General features: G+C 44.1%; 1 protein-coding gene across 1 annotated transcript in view; it reads right to left on the bottom strand.

Moving 5' to 3' along the window:
- The window catches only part of gli2a (GLI family zinc finger 2a), a 116,554-nt gene that overhangs the window by 48,766 nt on the left and 47,145 nt on the right, over window positions 1-20,643 (bottom strand). The window contains exon 3 of the mRNA XM_037686823.1: window positions 5,173-5,278. Within this exon, the coding sequence (XP_037542751.1) occupies window positions 5,173-5,278 (106 nt within the window). The remainder of the gene's footprint in view (window positions 1-5,172; window positions 5,279-20,643) is intronic.

Raw genomic sequence — 20,643 nt, 5'->3', positions numbered from 1 at the left:
GCACTCTGTCAGAGTCACTTCACATTAATCACAACACCTCCTCGCCCTGGCTCAGCTGGTGATGAATAGCTCTACGTGCACCGTGTATCACCTGATCTCGCTGAATTTGAATGTAACAGCGCACGTCTCCCAAACCCCTATTGATCTGACTCATGGCTTCCCTTCTTGGGCCGCAATAATACAGATAAGCTGGGCTGAGAAGAATAGATTTTTACTGCAATGGTGCTTCAGGAAAGTCAAGGAACCAGTCAAATTCTTGGAAAAGTTGAAAAACTAACACAGACTTTCAACTTTAATCATAGTACAAAGTAAGAAGCACACTTTCAGTCTCGGGTTTTACATGTTGAAAAATAATTCTCAGTAGTTTAAATTGGGTGTTGAATTCATAAAACTTGACCAAACCATCTTTTGAAATATACAGTATAAGCAAAACGCATCAGAACCAGAGATTTTATTCTCTCTTTCTGTAAATGTTACTTTATTAGTCCAGGAATTTGTTTTCCTTCAAATCCCGCAGAAGAAGAGAGCTCCATAAAACTTGTAAATTACATTCGCTGGACTTTTCTCTTCAAAGCTTGAAGTGAAAGGTGTTTTTATTTTGTCACATGTTGTACAAAAAGATCTGTGAAAATGTGAACATTTACAGGAGCCTCCTGTTGCCCATGGTTCAAGAAGTTTTTCAACACATCCAGTTTTTAAGCAGCGACTGCTTGTCTTACTTTTCGCTCCGTGTCCATCCCTGCGAAAAGACTCAAATCACCTCCGTTGGTGACCACAGCAGATTCTGAGCCCTCTTGACTTTTATTGTAAACAGCAGGTTTGTCTTTCCATCCATCATGGCTGCCCTCAAAACAGAACTGAGTATTTAAAGTCATGAAAATCTAAAAAGCAAACAGGAACTGGCTTTAACTTACGACTGTCAAAATAATAAATAAATACCTTTATCGCCCACTGCCATGGAAAGCAGGCATTGATGAATTAATATTATTATTTATGTCCCAGAACAAGAACTGTTGAGTCGGGATAAATGACAAGATACAGTGGTCCCTCGCTACTTCGCAGTTCGACTTTTGCCGATTCGCTCTATCGCGGTTTGTGAACATACAGTAATATTGTAACAAAATAATTGTACAGTACAACACATGATTGTTGACTTTACAGTAATATTACTGTACTCATGTGGTTGGGAAAAAGTTAATGACAAAAAATAATAATAATAATTCGGACAATCACCACCATTTTGTAGTTTTCTTTCAATAATTTTATACAGTATTGCCAGTCCAAAAGAACTACATTACCCACAAGGCAAAAGTGCACTTCCCAGAATTCAACAGTGTTTCCAGCCATGTGCTTTCTGCCATAATGGAAGGAAAGTTTAGATCCCCTCCCTGGGCTGCCACCTTACCGTGGTGGAGGGGTTTGAGTGTCCCAATGATCCTAGGAGCTATGCTGTCAGGGGCTTTATGCCCCTAGTAGGGTCACCCATGGCAGACAGGTCCTAGGTGAGGGACCAGACAAAGTGCAGCCCAAACATACCCCTATGATGGAAAACACAAATGGACCTAGTGTTCCCTTGCCCGGACGTGGGTCACCGGGGCCCCACTCTGGAGCCAGGCCTGGAGGTGGGGCACGTGGGCGAGCGCCTGGTGGCCGGGCTTTTACCCATGGAGCTCGGCCGGGCACAGCCCGAAGAGGAGACGTGGGTCCCCCTTCCCATGGGCTCACCACCTGTGGGAGGGGCCAAAGGGGTCAGGTGCAATGTGGGATGGGTGGTGGCCGAGGGCGGGGACCCTGGCGGTCTGATCCTCGGCTACAGAAGCTGGCTATTGGGACGTGGAATGTCACCTCACTGGTGGGGAAGGAGCCTGAGCTGGTGTGTGAGGCTGAGAGGTTCCGGCTAGAAATAGTCGGACTCACCTCTACGCATGGCTCGGGCTCTGGAACCAGTTTCCTTGAGAGGGGCTGGACACTCTTCCACTCTGGAGTTGCCCCTGGTGAGAGGCGCCGAGCAGGTGTGGGCGTACTAATTGCCCCCCAACTTGGTGCCTGTGTATTGGGGTTCACCCCGGTGAATGAGAGGGTGGCCTCTCTCCGCCTACGTGTGGGGGGACGGGTTCTGACTGTCGTTTGTGCTTATGCACCAAACGGCAGTTCAGATTATCCACCCTTTCTGGAGTCCTTAGAGGGGGTACTGGAAAGTGCACCTTCTGGGGACTCCCTTGTTCTGCTGGGGGACTTCAATGCTCATGTGGGCAATGACAGTGAGACCTGGAGGGGTGTGGTTGGGAGGAACGGCCCCCCCTGATCTGAACCAGAGTGGTGTTCTGTTGTTGGACTTCTGTGCTCGTCATGGATTGTCAATAACGAACACCTTGTTCAGGCATAAGGGTGTCCATATGTGCTCTTGGCACCAGGACACCCTAGGCCGCAGTTCGATGATCGACTTTGTCATCGTCTCATCTGATCTGCGGCCACATGTCTTGGACACTCGGGTGAAGAGAGGGGCGGAGCTGTCAACTGATCACTACCTGGTGGTGAGTTGGCTCCGATGGTGGGGGAGGATGCCGGTCAGACCTGGTAGGCCCAAACGTATTGTGAGGGTTTGCTGGGAACGTCTGGCAGAGTCTCCTGTGAGACGGAGTTTCAACTCCCACCTCCGGGAGAACTTTGAACATGTTCCAAGGGAGGTGGGGGACATTGAGTCTGAGTGGACCATGTTTCGTGCCTCTATTGTCGAGGCGGCTTACCAGAGCTGCGGCCGCAAGGTTGTCGGTGCCTGTCGCGGCGGCAACCCTCGAACCCGATGGTGGACACCGTCGGTGAGGGATGCTGTCAGGCTGAAGAAGGAGTCCTATCGGGCCTTTTTGGCCTGTGGGACCCCGGAAGCAGCTGATGGGTACCGGCAGTCCAAGCGACATGCGGCTCGGGTGGTTGCTGAGGCAAAAACTCGGGCATGGGAGGAGTTCGGAGAGGCCATGGAGAACGACTTCCGCACGGCTTCGAGACGTTTCTGGTCCACCATCCGGCGTCTCAGGGGGGGGAAGCGGTATGCCACCAACACTGTTTATAGTGGGAGTGGTGTGCTGCTGACCTCAACTCGGGATGTTGTGGGTCGGTGGGCGGAATACTTTGAAGACCTCCTCAATCCCACCGGCACGTCTTCCACTGAGGAAGCGGAGCCTGGGGACTCTGGGTTGGGCCCTCCAATCTCTGGTGCTGAGGTCGCAGAGGTTGTTAAAAAGCTCCTCGGTGGCAGGGCCCCAGGGGTGGATGAGATCCGCCCGGAGTTCCTTAAGGCTCTGGATGTTGTAGGGTTGTGTTGGCTTACGCGACTCTGCAATGTTGCGTGGACATCGGGGGAAGTTCCCCTGGATTGGCAGACCGGGGTGGTGGTCCCCCTATTCAAAAAGGGGGACCGTAGAGTGTGTTCCAACTACAGGGGAATCACGCTCTTAAGCCTCCCTGGTAAGGTCTATTCGGGGGTTCTGGAGAGGAGGGTCCGTCGGATAGTCGAACCTCGGATTCAGGAGGAACAGTGCGGTTTTCGTCCTGGCCGTGGAACACTGGACCAGCTCTACACTCTCAGCAGGGTCCTGGAGGGTGCGTGGGAGTTTGCCCAACCAGTCTACATGTGCTTTGTGGACTTGGAGAAGGCGTTCGACCGCGTCCCTCGGGGGGCCCTGTGGGGGGTACTCTGGGAGTATGGGGTACCAGGCCCTTTGATACGGGCTGTTAGGTCCCTGTATAACCGGTGTCAGAGCCTGGTCCGCATCGCCGGCAGTAAGTCGGGCTTGTTCCCAGTGAGAGTTGGACTCCGCCAAGGTTGCCCTTTGTCACCGATTCTGTTCATAACTTTTATGGACAGAATTTCTAGGCGCAGCCAAGGTGTTGAGGGGATCCGTTTTGGTGGCCTCAGAATTGCGTCTCTGCTTTTTGCAGATGATGTGGTCTTATTGGCTTCATCAGATCGTGATCTGCAGCTTTCGCTGGAGTGGTTCGCAGCCGAATGCGATGCGGCAGGGATGAAGATCAGTTCCTCCAAATCCGAGGCCATGGTCTTGAGCCGGAAAAGGGTAGAGTGCCCTCTCTGGGTCAGGGAGGAGGTCCTACCCCAAGTGGAGGAGTTCAAGTATCTTGGGGTCTTGTTCACGAATGAGGGAAAAATGGAGCGTGAGATCGATAGGCGGATAGGTGCAGCGTCTGCAGTGAAGCGGGCGCTGTACAGGTCTGTCGTGGTGAAGAGAGAGCTGAGTCAAAAGGCGAAGCTCTCAATTTACCGATCGATCTACGTTCCCACCCTCATCTATGGTCACGAGCTTTGGGTTGTGACCGAAAGAATGAGATCTCGGATACAAGCGGCCGAAATGAGTTTTCTCCGCAGGGTGTCTGGGCTCTCCCTTAGAGACAGGGTGAGAAGCTCGATCATCCGGGAGGGACTCGGAGTAGAGCCGCTGCTTCTCCACATCGAGAGGAGCCAGTTGAGGTGGCTTGGGCATCTGTTTAGGATGCCTTCTGGACGCCTCCCTGGTGAGGTGTTCCGGACACGTCCCACCGGAAGGAGGCCCAGGGGAAGACCCAGGACACGCTGGAGGGACTACGTTTCTCGGCTGGCCTGGGAACGCCTCGGGATTCCCCCGGAAGAGCTGGCCCAAGTGGCTGGGGAGAGGGAAGTCTGGGCCTCCCTACTTAGGCTGCTACCCCCGCGACCCGACCCCGGATAAGCGGAAGAAAATGGATGGATGGATGGAGTTTAGATCTGATCCGAACCTGACTAAAAAGGGGGGGTCGGAACCAAACATCCACAGTAAACGAGGGATTACTGTATAGTTTGATGAAAAAGCATCAAAATAAATTGAGATTTTTAAAATCCCTTTGCTCTGTTTTTTGGTAACTGAAATTTGCCCTCTAAGTGATTTTCATGAGAAACAATTAGACCAAAGTAAAAAAAAGCAACATTTCATTCTTCATTCTTTTTTTTAAAGGACTGGTATAAAATATGGTAGATACTTGGAAAAATTATAACATCGGGTGGATATTTTTCTAAGGCTTAGCCAAATAATACTATTTTGAGAAACTAGATTGATAAACAAAAGGATTAATTTTATTTTAAGAGTAGGAAAGGAGCCAATCAAAACAGGATTAGATTTGGAGAAAGGATCTATGGATACATACCCATGCATGGCGTGGAGTGGGTGTGGCTCATAATGGTACCGCCCCTCATGGTGCCTCATGTCAATGGGAATGGGGGTGTGAAAAGTGGGAAAAAGGTGGTGGGAACCTGTAAGCATGAAAGAGAGAACAAATTACGGTCCTGACAGGAAATATTAAAGCCGGCGTACAGTTGTGTGTCAATGGCGTGAGTGCTAGGTTTTACTGTTCTCGTAACTCAACAGTAATTTAAACCTGTTATTCTCTGTGGCTTTCGCCCCGAGAAAAGTTTCTTCATTAACGGCTCCAAAAAGGCCAAAGCAGGTTTTACACAACAATGAACGTTGTTTTTATGGGTCAAACAAGGAATGCAGAAATCCACCATTTCCTGCCATAAATGGTCTGACGGGAAGACTCATTAAAAACAATGCATCAGATATTCATTAATTACTATCATTACTGTCTTGATTTAAGGAGAGGAAAAGCTCTCACCACAAAATAAAATATCCACTCATTCTCTTCAGCTCAATATGTTTGGGCTTCAAATGTTTGATGCAGAAAAATCAGCCAGAACCCACAAACCAGAATGACGTATTTTGACTGTTTTGCTTTTTTCAATGTGTAGATAAAGTAATTCTGGGGTAGAACTGTGGGTTCATCTGAACAATGGAACCATGAGGTCAAAGGTGAAAGTTGGCATGATATTACCCCCATCTTACTTGATGTTTCTACAACATGATGAGATACGTGGCTGGAAGAAGCAGGCTGCTATGGATTTATTGTCATGTTGAAAAATTCTGTAGCAGCTATGCAACAACCCATATACACCACAATAACAAAAGTGACAGCATTCCAACAATAAAGTCTTGTATATACTCCACGAGAAGTACTGAAGTTATGTCTCACTGACATGTTTTCATTTCATTTCACCTTTATTTAACCAGGCATAAACACTAAGAACAAATTATTATTTACAGTGCTGGCCTGGCAGCACCAACAGGTACTTGTAGGGTCAAGGGAAAGGAGACAATACAGTTAGGCAAAACAATAAAATGCAGTAGTCAGAAACAAGGAAATCACAAATTACATTAACAACAGTTCATTGTCAAAGCCAAACGACAACTTTACTAAGCTAGAAAACATTTGCAAGTATCTTTAAAAATGGCTTTTAAACAATTTTTAAAACTTGAAACTGAGACAAGGGAGGTCAGATTCAAAGCAGCAGAGGCAAAGAACACAAAGTTAAAGTTATTAACCGCAAATACTGACAGTATCGGGTGTTATACTTCGAAACAGGTGCTATTTACAGTAGATTAGTTAAATATGGAGAAGAATAACCCAGCAATGTCTTATAAATGAGAGTAAACTAACAATTTTCACCAAGAGTATTTAAAGGCCATTTAACAAGAGAGTAGAGGGAGCATTTGCAACGAAGTAAATAGAGTGATAAATTGTGTCCACATTATGAAGGACACCCTTACAAACATGTCTGTAAATTATGTCTCCATAATCCAAGAGAGGCAGAATTATTATTTTTTCATCAATGGTGCGTTTTGCAGCCGATGTAAATGAAGACTGATTTCTATATACCGGTAGATAACCAAGTATGGCTTTAACCTTTGAATGCAAAACATTAAAATCATGTGAAAATGACAGAGCACCGTCAATCCAAATTCCCAAATATTTGTAAACTGTTACCTCTTCTATAATATCACTGTTTACAGCAGCGAAGTCCACTGTATGGTTTCTCCTCCATGACTGAACCACATCATTTTAGTTTTCTTTGCATTTAAGGACAAATTTATTCAGAAAGGCCTGCTGGATTTCAAGAAAACTGCAATGGACTTCACCTCATACGGAGTAGAACCAAACGCATATGAAATAGTGTCATCGGCATATACAGACCTCACTAACAGAATGTGAGATATAATTTAGACCAAGAACGGAGCCTTGGTGTACACCTGACATAAACAGAAGCAACTACTGTAAGTATGAGAGTCAATCTTCAGTTGCTGTAACTTAGATGGCATGACATAGCTGCTGTAGCAGCAGCAATTCTGTAGCAGAAATGTCCCAGATATACCACTATAACAAAAGTGATTTGTTCCAACGATAAAGCCTTGTTTATACTCCATGAGAAGTACGGAAACTGTGTCTTGCTGACGTGGCTGCTGTAGCAGCTATGAAACATCACATATTCACCAAAATAAAGTGACAGAATCTCAACAGTAACTCCTGATACACTATGCTATCACTGTCTGCACTGCTAAAGTATTGTAATAAACTTGTGATTTTCTGTGTATTAGTTGTTGGTTGACTTTCTCACGTGACTCGTTAGGAGCTGCAAATCATTTTGACATATCTACTCCTTCAGTTTCACCCTCATTCAATAAAGACGGGGTGGCTGTGGCTGAGTGGTTGGAGCAGTCGTCTTCCAATGCAAGAGTTGGGGGTTCGAATCCACTAGCAGTCACACGCTGAACTGTCCCTGGGCAAGATACTGAACCCCTCATAGCCTCTGATGTGTGTCCCATCAGTGTATGAATGTGATCTAAAGCACTGATTAGTCTCATTAGAATAATTTGTTCAATTAGCTTTGTACAGATTTAGTAGAGTGCTATATGAATGGGTAAATGAGGACACAGATTGTAGTGTAAAGCACTTTGAGTATCTTGAAATAAGATAGAAATGTGGTACATAAGTACAGTCCATTTATCATTTAAAGTTCCACTTCTTTCCTGTTCAATCAACAGATCTGTGTAGAGTTATTTCAAAATAAAAGTCTGTTAAAACAGATTAATTACTATGCCTTTATTATATATTATTTATAAGGCCTTTATTTGTGCAAACAGAAAACACTAAGTGGCAGCAACTAGAAGTTATAAAAGACTGCTTCTGCTATAACCAGACATTTATTATGACAACAAAAACTGGGGTCAAAAAATTATTTTGGAAACCACTTCAAAGGACCTGGAATTGAAACAAAGAGTAATTATAACATCTTACCTCTTTTCATTTTAAAGACTTTAAAACAACTTCCTGTTTGAGGTGAGTATAACCCTGGAAACCAGGTGTAACCAGACCCTGAGCCCGCGGGCCACGGCAGAACAGTGGATGTTGTTTTTAAGACAGGCAGAAATCACAGCTACTTTACTCTGATTGAGCCTTTTGTTACAGTGATGTTGTACCGTCTTGTTCTTTCTTAATTCTGATGGGATTACACATGATTGAAGTTTTCCCTGAAGGCAGGAAAAATCCCCATTGACTGGTATGACAAAAATTACCAGTCAGTTTACCGGTGTGTCTTCCCTTTGAAATGATGCAATTCCTCTGTTGTAAACCAAAAATTAGGAGAAAAACTGGATTATTAATCAGCTGTTTTAATTATAAAAATTTTCTGTAGGTTGAAGTCTTATATTAATCGCTCAAAGCCAAACAAGTCGAATAATTGTGTGTGTTTGTCTGTTAGTAAAATATCTCAGAACAAATTTTACAGAAACTGTTAGAAAATAATCATTTCACATACAGTACATCTATAACTCATAAATGTTTGGATTCAACCCACTATGGCTAGTCGACCCTTATCAAACATAAAAATCTATTTAACTGCTGTTTTACGGATGTTGAGCTAAAATCCAGCTTGATAATAGCTGAGAGTTATTCTCAACGCAGGATAACTTGCGTAGGCCATTGATAAGTAGGACTCGAGTTGGTTCTCCTCTTATCGGTTCTTCTCAGGTGGAGGTGATTTGCCACTGTGACTCGTGCTCTGCGGGCAGGATCGTCAATGCATAGTGGGTGGGCATCGTAACTGTAATCTGACTTCAATTTTTTTAACTTATCCTGGCACTGTTTGAAGGTCTAGGTGTAGCCATGCTGCACCATCATCTCTGATATCTCAAGGTAAATTCGCTTGTTCCTTGCAGCACCGTCCAGCTCACCTATGATCTGCCAATAAAGACAGAAAGGTCTGGACCTCGTCATTGGTCCATGACACTGCTTTTGGAGCTTCCACTCTGAACTAGAAACTAGGAAACATGAAAAAACAAACTAACTGGGCAGGTAACCCTGTTGGCCAATCAGTGGCTGCTGCCTGCTTACGTCAAAATTGTCACCTTGGAGGAGTTCACTTGGAAGCATGAACAAGGTGGTCCCATAAACCAAGTTGAGTGGGGGTACCAGCAGTGGGCACTGCAGGTCCTTAAGCAGTGCTGTGTGGTACAGAACCAATGAGAGTTGAGACAATGGCAAAGTGCCAATACTCAGCTGACATCTTTATGTAAAACTCTGGCATGCAAATTGCCAGGATTTTTTCCCTTTTGACAGGTTGGGATATAATCCGCAGAACAAGCTGATTAGCTAACACTGCATGTTACCATGACCACTAAGTGAGCTGCTTGGTGCAATTTCCCAGTCCTCACTTCCTCACCTTTAAGTTCATAAGGCCAAGGTTTCTGTGGTGCCATCAGGATCCGTTCATCTGGATCTCTGCTACTGACCCCCCCTCCTCTGCAGCTCTGAGATAGTTTGTGTGTTGCAAAGCCAAAAGAGGCCCTTGGTAAATGAGAGAGCAGAGGGAAGGAGTTGGGAGCGTTGTTTCACAAGTGGAGCCAGGAGTCGGGCCTTTTGTCTGAGAGGTGCCCCCTTCTTGTGCCGCATGGCACTTTGCTGGTGTAGTGGGAGGAAAGGGCACGAGGAAAGGAAACCAGACTGGGACAAAGACATCAAAGGTTTTCCTCAAAGTCACGTTTCAGAGTGCATAAGGGTTCTTTTTACGAAATACCAGTTAGTAAACCGGTGAGATGCTTTCACAAACAGAGAAATAATAAAAAGTGATTGGGCTGAAGCTCCAGAGCCTGAATCCCCTCTGCTGCCTCCCAGGGTGATGTCTCTGGATCTGGAGGTGAGGAGGGCTGAGGAAGACCTTCTATCACAGAGACAGCTGCATTGTTTGCCGGGCTGCAGGGACAACCACCGACAGGTATGCTGTCCCACAGTCACACACCTCTGGCTTGTGATTTACTGCCTCTGGGCACAGATGCAGTTCTTATTTACAGAACAGCATGGAGGACATCAGCACCACTCAGTCCAGGTGACACAAAGATGAACATCAGAATTTTTAAATGTCAAAACGGTGAAGAATCAGGCAAATGTATTTATCTGAAGAGGAACATCATTGCTGGAAATATTCAAAAGTTTTCCTTCAAGGAAGGCGATTGGCTCAGAGATTGTGTTTTTATTTGTTCTTTCCTCTCTCTTTTGTTTTTATTTTTTCAAAACATTCATTTAAACACAGATAATAGACATATCTGTCCCAATTTATACTGTATAATGAACATCACTGTCCATTGGCATTAGAGCTTAATTCTTACTGTTTTCAGATGCATTCAAACTCAGGTCTAAACAACGATTTCATGCCTCCGGTTAATGTTCAGAGTATTTGTTGTGGATGACTCTCAGCTACCATCACAGTTCAACATAGATAAATTGTCAGAGTTAAGGCTCACTTACGCTCAAGGTTAAATATTGTACAGGAGCCTTCTGTGCTCATGTCGTGAGTTTTTAAGCTCATTGTCAGGAGAGTTTGAGAATGCAGACGTCAAACGTCCCAACAAAAACCCTTGTGGGCAACAAAAAGAAAGTGTATGGAACTAGAAACGCATCTATAATGTCTCATTTCAGTGAAAACAAGAAAAATTGGTTGTCTTCGTTGAGGTATTTATCAGCCACACAGACTACTGTCGCCTACTGAGCTGCCTTCTTTGTCTGTGGTTAATCGTGGTCTTCTCCACCACCGTCACCATGTTTGCCATTAACTGAAACTGACCTCAGATGTCAGAAGTGAACTCTGAACTCTGGATTTATGGCCCAACAGCTACATCAACGTAAAGTAAGCATGTAGTTTGTGGGCAGTGACGTTTGACAACATTTGAAACAGACATTTTAAATGTACACATAAATGATAATAAATGGAAGTTAATGGCGATTATGGTCAAAAGTGAACAAGTTGTAGATGAACATTAATGATTTATTTCTGAGTTTCATTAAAATGCATCCAATAAGATAATTTGCTGACAAACATATAAATCATTCCATCCTGTTATTTTCCCATCTCTGATCTCTCAGCAGAAGTTTGTTTGAACAAATGACATCAAACTCAAGATGCTACAAAAAGCCTCACATTTCATCTCCTTTAAACTTTGATCGGTCCTGTCAGACAAATCCAGATTCTACGTTAACAAAGACACCTTCTTGTGGTCTGTCTCAGTGAAAGATGAAGGAAAAGACACACACCCCCCACCCCCCTGTCCTTCTCATTCTGTCCAAATTAAGGCCCGTATCAGGACCATGCTGAAGTGGACTCATGTCTTCGAGGAAGTACTCAGAGATAATAATAATACCCTGAGAGGCCAGGCTGGGCCAGGAATAAATTTCATCGGGGGGGAGCCTTTGTTGTTCTTTGAGAGAAAGAGAGAGAGAGAGAGAGAGGAGGAGGAGGCGAGGTGGTGGTGCTCGATTCAGACAGGAAATTCCATCAGGAAAAAGTTGGCCAGGGTCCTAACGACACAATGCTGTGCCAACAGCTACACACACACTCACGCTCACGGTTCCACAGACAGACACTGATAGGTTCTGCGCTCCGCTTTCTTTAAGCAGCCTCGCCGACCAACAGACAAATGCCGAGGTGTCTCTTTCTTTTCCCACCACACAGAAGCGACGCAGCGTGCACAGTTAATAAGACGTGTGTGTTTAAGATAATCCGGGAACCCTGCGCTACACTAACAACATGAAACCAACAGGTTCGGATTGCAAGACGTTGCTTCCTCCCTGGCAGAACACGAGTGAGTGATGGCGACAGACGGATTAGAGGCTTACAGGAGCGCACAGAGCCGCTGCCGTCTATGAAAGGAAGTCTTACATAGGGTGGCTCTTTGCTTTTAACTGCCCCCAGGGAGGGTAAAATGATACCTTTTTTTATTGATACGAGGATTTGAAGCTGAAGGTAAATGGATTAGGCTAACGAACTCTGCAGCGGAAATTCATTAGTCTGAGAACTCCTGCAGAGTCTGGATGTGTTATGAAGTCCACGTCAAGCTCCTCAGGCCGGCAGGAAGTCCAACTCAACCACTGATACGAGTCTGAGTTGTAAAAGGAGTCATGTTCAGGAGTTTTGTGGCTCCATAACTATTTATACCGTCTAAACGATAGTTGCACCAACAGTTGTTTTGTTGTCTTGAACTTTTTTAAATTTACCATGTCTTGGATGACTGAGAACCTTCATCAGCGCACCAACTGGCTGTTTGTTGGTAGAGACTGACAGACTGAAACATTTATAGCAAACACTTCAAATTGATTTAAATGAGAAGTTATTTCAGATCTAATGGTTTCTACAGTGCAGGAACTTGAGAGTAAAGGTCTGAAAATAAATGCAGCAAAAACAAAGACCATGATCTGCTCGAAAGCTAATGAGACCTTACCAATTACTGATAATAGAGGAAATGTACTGAGGCAGGTCGAAACATTCAAGTATCTGGGGTCAGTGATAAATGTCAAAGGAAGCTGTGAAGAAAAAATTAAATGCAGAATTGGTGCGGTGTGGCAAAAATGGAAGGACTTGACAGGAGTGCTTTGTAACAAAAGGATGCTGATTCATATTAAAGGGAAAGTGTACAAGATGATGGTGCACCCAGTCTTGCTTTGTGGAGCTGAAGTATGGACATTAAAGAGAAAGGAAGAGGAACTCCTGGAAAGAACAGAAATGTGGATGCTACCTGGGATTCTTGGGGCATCCCTCAAGGATAGACAGCAAAATGACGATATCAGAAAAACGCTTGGCGTGGTATGCATCAGCGATAAGATACGGGATTCAAGAATAAGATTGTATGGGCATGTGCAGCAAACGGAAGATGACAACAAGGTAAAAAGGCTATTAAACAGAAGTTTTCTTCAATGAAGCAGGGAATGGCAAAAGAGAGGTGGATGGATATAATCCAGCAGGATATGAAGACATTCCATCTCATAACAAACGATATATGAAACGGAGCAAAATGGAGAAGAAGAATCTTTTGGAACAGGACCTACATCCTAAAAAAAAAAAGAGAGAGAGAGAGAGAGAGAGAGAGAGATGGTACTACAGTCCACCTGTGTTTTGTGGACCTGGAGATGGTTTATAAGTGTTATGACTGAATTTAGGGTACTGTGGATGCTTTTAGGGGCTATCTAGTCCCTGTAGAACCAAAGCGAGAGCTGTGGACAAAGATGAGCTTGAATGTTGGTGTTGATTCTCAGTTTGATCAAAATCACAAGAAGTTCCCAAACAAGGCAACTGGGCTCTGTTTGTCCTGATGCATGCTCAATAATCTAGGTAGATGAATCTAATCAGGTTGAGTTAGGTCCTCTGGACAGATTCTTCTTTGATGAGACGTTTCATCTTTTATCCAAAAGACTTCTTCAGCCTGATCATCATTCATCTGAGGGATTTTTCAAATTAAAACACAAGCAGTGCTCGGATGTCCTCCATCCATCCCTGAGGGATTTGAACAGTGAATGTTTGTAGTTTTGGTGTTTTTCTGGACTGCAATAGAACAGAGAATGAAGGTAAAGTTAATGTTTTTTGTTATTTAAGGATTCAAGGTTCTTTATTTGTCATTTGCACCACATGTGGTACATGTGGTGGAACAAAATTGTGTACACAGCGTCCCAGTTACATTCAACAAAAGTATAAAATGTAAAAGAAAAACAGTAATAAGATCTAAGATATGAACTAAGAAAAACATTAATGCTAAGCACTAGTAGTATAAAAACAATACGCCGAACAGCAGCACGAACATGAGTCTGTGAGAGCAGATGAGTATGAATGATAAAATATTCACATGGGTTGGAGTTACACTGTGGAGAAGAACTGAGGGAGGTATCCTGATGCATGCTCAATAATCCAGGTAGAAAAATCCTAACCCTAACTGAGGGAGGTGTTTTTATTTTTATGATGGATCCTGGAGAGTGGAGGGAGCAGTTTTATCCACCAGTGGTAGAGCCACGGGGTGGTAAATGGTGGCCTTGTCCCCCCATAGATTAATTTTCATCCAACTCAATCATTAGAGTAAACTACAGGTATGATTTTAAGCAACATAAAAACTAGAAAGCAAAGTTTCTTCAAACGAATGGGGTGGCCAGTCACCCCCCCCCCCCCCCCCCACCACATTTTTTTTTTTCCTTCTTTCGGCTGTTCCCTTCCTCAGCGGTCACCACAGCGAACTAACTCACACAAAGACTTGGCAATTGTTTTTACACCGGATACCCTTCCTGACGCAACCACAGACCACCGAGCTACCACAGCCCTCTGTGTGGAGCAGAGAGCTAGGGTGCCCAGGGGGAGTAAAGGGTAGGGGTTAATGGCCTTGCACACAAAACACACACAAAAATAGAAGTCGGCACATTGCTTATTTTTTCCAAACTTAGGGATGGAAGGAGGGTATTTCCAAGCCCCCTATTTGCTCCGTGACGGGATAAAAAGTGTGGAGTCCCAGGTTTTAAAATGCCATGAGGGGGCCTGAAATGTCTTCAACTACAGGGACAAAGTCCAGCTGCCCTTTTTTTTTTTTTTTTTTTTTTTACTCTCAGGAACATGAAGTTTGTTCCTGGTGCCGTTGATTCAATTTGGTTTATTTGCTTGGTTTTTGAGATAGAACAGATTTCTAACCCTTTGGTGTTTCATAAAGATTCTTCTACATTGAAAGATGCATTTTGGTAATATGATGCACAGACTTCTTAGTAAAGCAGTTTTATTTTCAAGTTGTTTTATAAACCTTTGATTTGTTTTGTCATAACGATGCATGAAAAAGGTCAAAATAACCACCGTGTGTCACTGCTTTGTGAGAAATGTACACTTTTCCTGATGACGAGTGAGATTAAAACCTCTGGGTTGCTGTAAGGGCCTCAGGCCTGTGTTTACTGTATGTCTCGTTTCCGTGCCGCCCTCATGCCGCCCCCCCCCCCCCCCCCAATCCTTCCAGATGTGTTGGATCGTCTCACAGAGCTGATGTTTAGCAGCTCAGGCCTTGGCTGATCTGTTCCTGTCCCAGCCTGTTTATGCATCAAACCCAGCTGGTTCCTTTAAATCCGATCTCGTCGTCTTCACCCAGTGAGCGCTCCATCGGCCTCATCTATCACCTGGGCTGCAAGGTGCTGTACCGCCTCCCCCTAATTGTTCTGTTCCATTCAGACCTTATCTCAGCTGACGTGTCTTCAGTCTTTAATGGGAGCCCAGGGAAACACTCGAACACTTAAACTGATGATTTATTTCAGTTTTTGTCAGTATTTTAGATCTCGGGGCTAAAAAATGAAATGTTTTCATACAGAGATGCTGAAGAAGTCACTAACGCACATTGTCCCGCTTAAGAGTTCCCAAGCAGGTTGCTCAGAACCTTTTGGACTTCTCGGTGAAGACCGATGAGCTGCCGGGATGACCGGCTTCCTGTGCAGACATCTGATTTATTGCCCCAGCACTGAACCCTCACCCTGATCGGGTAATTAATGCTCCGGGTTTGTTATTGTTGTAGTGATGGTAAGAAAGGCTGGTGGTCAGGAGGGTGGAGGGGAAAGGATCTATCAGGATGGATTATTTTATTTATTATTAAACAAAACTGACGGACTGAAATAAAAGCCATGATAGCAGTTTTACAGATAGTATCCATCCCAAATATACTACAACGTATTTGTGTATTTCACTGAATACCTTTTTATTTGTTGGTATTCTTCATATGAGTGTTTAAATTTTAACTTTTAAACTTGGTGTGTCTATCTTCTGTAGGATGGGTTTAATCTTAAATCTCCCCAGAGGTCAGAGGTCACGCACCCAAACTCTCATTGACTTCCACTGTATCTGAGCTCAGAGATTTCTCGTCCAAACAGGAAGTGAAACCTCTTTTTAACTTGTATCTCCTCCATAAAACATTAAAAACATAGAAATGGACACGTGTGAGAATCAGAACGTTCTGCTTCCCGTAACTCAGGAACATTTTTCTGTGCAGCTCCTACAAATTTTACAGTCTACAATTTTGTCATCTTAATTTTTTTTTTTTTTTTACAAATTCCTGCTGGTCTTAAGAGAAGAAAGTGGACGTTTGTTCAAGTTTTGTTGTCTTCCGTCAACTTCTGCAGAAATGTTCTGATGTTTCTTCTTCAGGTCAAAGCAGGTCCACTCAGACTGTGAGAACCCAGATTATTCCTCCTGTAAGAACTTTAGCCTCTGAGCTCCAGCTGACTGAGATGGTTCGAGCAGGGAGCGTCCTCCCCCCATAACCCCCCACCCCTTACTCATAAACAGGAATATTTTGTTGTTAGGAGAAGACGAGGAGCAGAGGAAGCACCTAAAATGGCTCACGTGTGGGAGGAGGTGACACACATCCATCTGTAGACGTCTAAGTGGGGGGGTCACACTGAGGTGAGTTCCCCCCCACCGGGACCAACAGGCTGAGGAAGGAGGGGATCCCCTGGATGGACCTGTTCTGGTCTCCATCAAGCTGCTCCTTCAGAGAGACTGTTTCTGTCGTGTTTAACAGGATCTCTGCCCCCCCATCAGCCTGAAGGTTTTATTAAATAAACAGCTGATATCCACCCGTTTCATCGCGACATTAACTGCAGCAAAGTTTACAGCCACTCTGAAAACATCTGTTCCAGTTCAGACTAAACAGAAGGACGGAGCGAGCAGTCTGTCGTTTTGATCCGCGTTAAAATCACAGAAACGTCGACTGACGGCTGAGAAAAAACAGCCTTTTCTGTTTGCTTAAAGAAAATCTGAAAACATTTCTGTTAATCTGGAAGCAGACGAAGAGTTTAACGAGCCGGCGCTCAGATCATCAGCGTGTTGTTTTCAGCTCTGATAAGATAAAACTCCGCAGGTTCAGTTTCCCTGCACTCGTAAACCCCCTCCGTGTCTGGCCCCTTTCTCCGGGGCAGGACTCGGCATGGAAACTCTGGGAATTGGTTTGAAAGCTCTAACACGAAGCAGCTGTGAAGCAGGCCGGGGCGCCTGGCTCTCAGGTGACGTTTTTTTCTTCTTTCACAGACTGAACAACGCTGCTTGGCTCAGAGGTTGAAGGAAAAACAGAAACTTTGATCAGTTTTAACGCCATGCTCTGTTTAAACTCAAGTGTCTGGATTTTTTAAATCAGTTAAAGAAGCAGAAATTATGCATTTTTACCACACGCCCCCACAGTCAAAGAGGCAGTAATTTACTCTGTGTTCGCTTGTCTGGCTGTCAGTAAAATATCTCACGGAGCACTGAAAGGATTTTGTGAAAGTCACAGAAGAGAAACATTGAAACATGGCTGCCACAGCTAACAAGAAATGGTAAGACCTCCAGTAATTTTACAGATGTTGAGTGTGATAACACACTGAGAGAGCTAACAGACCATAATGAATAGTGTTAAATACACACAACTAGTCTAACATTCTGGCGCGACAGGTGGTGGATGATATGCATTCCTTTAAGGAATTTTAGGCTTTTAATGTGAAGTATGAAAGCTTCAAAATAAAAGTGACTTTTCAATCACGTCAAGACAAACTTGTGTTTTCTGGGAGAAATGACAGTCGAGAACAAATCAAAGAAAGTTTCAGATTATGTGTGTGTGTGCTTGTTTATGTTTACTTTGTGAGGGACATTTTTGAACACATACTACATTGTGAGGACCAACTGCTCTTTGTGAGGTCCAAAGCCCCGGTCCCCATTAGGTTCAAGTGTTGTTGGTGGGTTAGGGGTGAGGTTTAGGACTAAGGTGTGAAATGAGGATGGGTTAGGTTTAAGCCCCCAGTACACTCCCGCATACGTCCGTACACGGCGGTACGAGCTTACCCCCACAGGGCATGTCCATGCAAACCTCAATTTTTACGACCGCGTACAAGTATGCGGTGTCGCACAATAAACTGCCCAGCGATGGACTGTTTTGTATGCGGCACCAATGTATTAAATTCCCCTTCTTCATCCCTGATCTGGCATTTTCTTTTGTTGTTTTGCCAAAAGGCAAGTGATCTCTTCCTCCTCCGTTGATGCCATGACTGAAATGATTAGAAATGAAGGAATTTGTCACAAGCAAATTAAACTCAGGTCCAGCGTGGCTGCGGGAGGGTCTGGAGATTTCCTGGTGGGCTGGTCTGATGTGTGGGCTGCAGGACCAGTGCTCCCTGGTTTTTTTTTTAGATCTTTTTATTAACAACATATAAACACAGAACACTGCTGCGGCTGAGGCTGCCAGGACTTGTTTTTTTTTTCAACCTGTCAATCATTCCAGTAGGCGTGTCAGCAAATGACCAATAAGCAACCTCAATTTGTCCCGAAGGTAAACGCTCCTCGTCTGTGGAGCTGCTCTGCAGCTGCTCAGGGTGGACGCTTAAGTATGAAGTCTGAACCCTCTGCGTACAGTACACACGTATGTACGCGTGGACGGACGTACGTGGGAGTATACTGGGGGATTTAGGGTAAAGAAATTCATTCAATCTTTAAACAGGTTAATCCCATTGAGCCTCAAGGACTCATTTACAAGAGAGACCTGATTTCAACAAAGAATTATGACAACAGTGGCCAACAACGACAACAATAGACAATTATAAAAGAGGCATACAGATTTTTTTTTACAAATTAAAATAAGATGGCAAAAAAAGTAGCAAAAAAACATCTAGATTATAAGGCGAATGTAGAAAACTAAAAACAGGGACATGTCTGCATTGGTTCTTGCCAGGAACTTAACAGATGTTTGAAGCCACTTAGAAGTCAAGGTTGAGAGCTTCAGATCTTTTCGCAAGATATTCCAAGAAACAGGAGCGGAGTAGGAGAAGGCCCTTTTGCCAAATTCAGTCTGCACTGAGAACACTGCAGGTAACAATGTCCTTAGAGTGCACGCTGTAACTGCACTCACACAGTGATGTTGGAGGAGATGTATGAAGGCAGCAGACCAAGAAGTGATTTAAAGATTTAACTGAATGAATAATGAATGGAAGTCGATGCAAAGTCCACATAAAGATAGCAAGACAAATGTGTGTGTTTGTGTGCGTGTGTGTTCTTGTATTCCTCACGTTATGGGGACCAGATGATTTTTTTTCATGACTCTGGAACCATTACAAGGATGGTCCCCGCAAGTGTTGACAAAAAGTTGCGTCCCCGTGAAACACAAAGACGCGTATGTGTGTATGTGTGTGTGTGTCAGTGACAGCTGACAGCAGATGAAGCCTCTGAAAGCTCCAGAGAGGAGAGAGAGCGGCCGGACATTACTCAGCAACAACAAACAACAGCTCCTGAAGATAAGACATCATTTGTCACCACGGCCGCGCTGACAAACACCGTTGCATTGTGGGATAAAATTAGCCAACGTGTCGCTTCCCCTGTGTGGCGCTGTGACAGCGGAGTCACCCCGGGGGTAAACCTGCAGGGGAATCTCTTCGATCAGACAAACACTTGGTGGACATGATCAAAAGGCTGGAATCACTCAGGATGGAGCTTTGGGAAGGAAAACAGGGATTCTTCTTAAAATTATTATTGTAGGATGAAATATTGGAATAATAAATGCTGACTGTGTGAGAGAGAAAAAAGATAAAGACATGTTTTTATGGATATATTGCACAGAAGTGCAAACAGTTTGGAAAGTTTGAACAGCTCAGAAGTTACCCACGGTTTATTGAACATTCGGTTGTAAAATCTCCAATAATTTTTTAATTTTAACCTGTGATTGTATAAAAAGTGTTAAATCTGTGAAAGCAGCAGCTTGCTTATGGACAGTCCAACTTAATGTGGCCCTTTCAAACGGTGATGTTTCTGATCCATCAGCAAAAATTGATTTTTAATCCAGTTTTAATCATTTTGTTGGTGATAACAGATAAAACCAGCAAAGATCAAACATCAAATCATTTTAATCTTGTATTAAAGAAAAGTAACAGATCCAATTAAATCTTCTGAAGACGCCGACACATTTTAAAGCTAAATGTTTAGTCTGACTGGATTTCTGTTAAATTTTCTCTCAGCAGATGCTCTGTTCTCTGATTTTTTTTGTTTTTCTTTAAATTTCATGTTTTTTTGTTTTTGTTTCGGTGAAAATGTAAAAATAAAGGAATTAAAGTGTTTGTTTGGGGTCAGTAAGGGAAAAACTGGCAGCAATAAAAAGTAAAATTTATCTCTGTTAAATCTGAAAGTTGGTGGCACGGTTGCGCAGTTGGTAGAGCTGCTGCCTCTCGTCGAGCAGGTTGCTGGTTCAAATCCCGGCTGGGAGTCTTCCTGGGTAGAGTTTGCACGTTCTCTTGTGTATGCGTGGGTTTTCTCCGGGTACACCAGTTTCCTCCCCCAGACCAAAAACATGCATGTTAGGCTGATTGGTAACTCTAAATTGTCTCTAGGTGTGAGTGAGAGACTGAATGGTTGTCACGTTTGTCTCCATGTGTCCCTGTGATGGACTGGAGACCTGTCCAGGGTGTCCCCCGCCTCTCACACGGTGATGGCTGGATATGGGC

Source organism: Nematolebias whitei, chromosome 13 (genome assembly GCF_014905685.2).
Source record: "Nematolebias whitei isolate Nwh7 chromosome 13, NemWhi1, whole genome shotgun sequence".
In the NCBI taxonomy this organism is placed as follows: Eukaryota; Metazoa; Chordata; class Actinopteri; order Cyprinodontiformes; family Rivulidae; genus Nematolebias; species Nematolebias whitei.
Note: the sequence above shows the minus strand (reverse complement) of the source record. Positions and strands in the feature narration are given on the sequence as shown.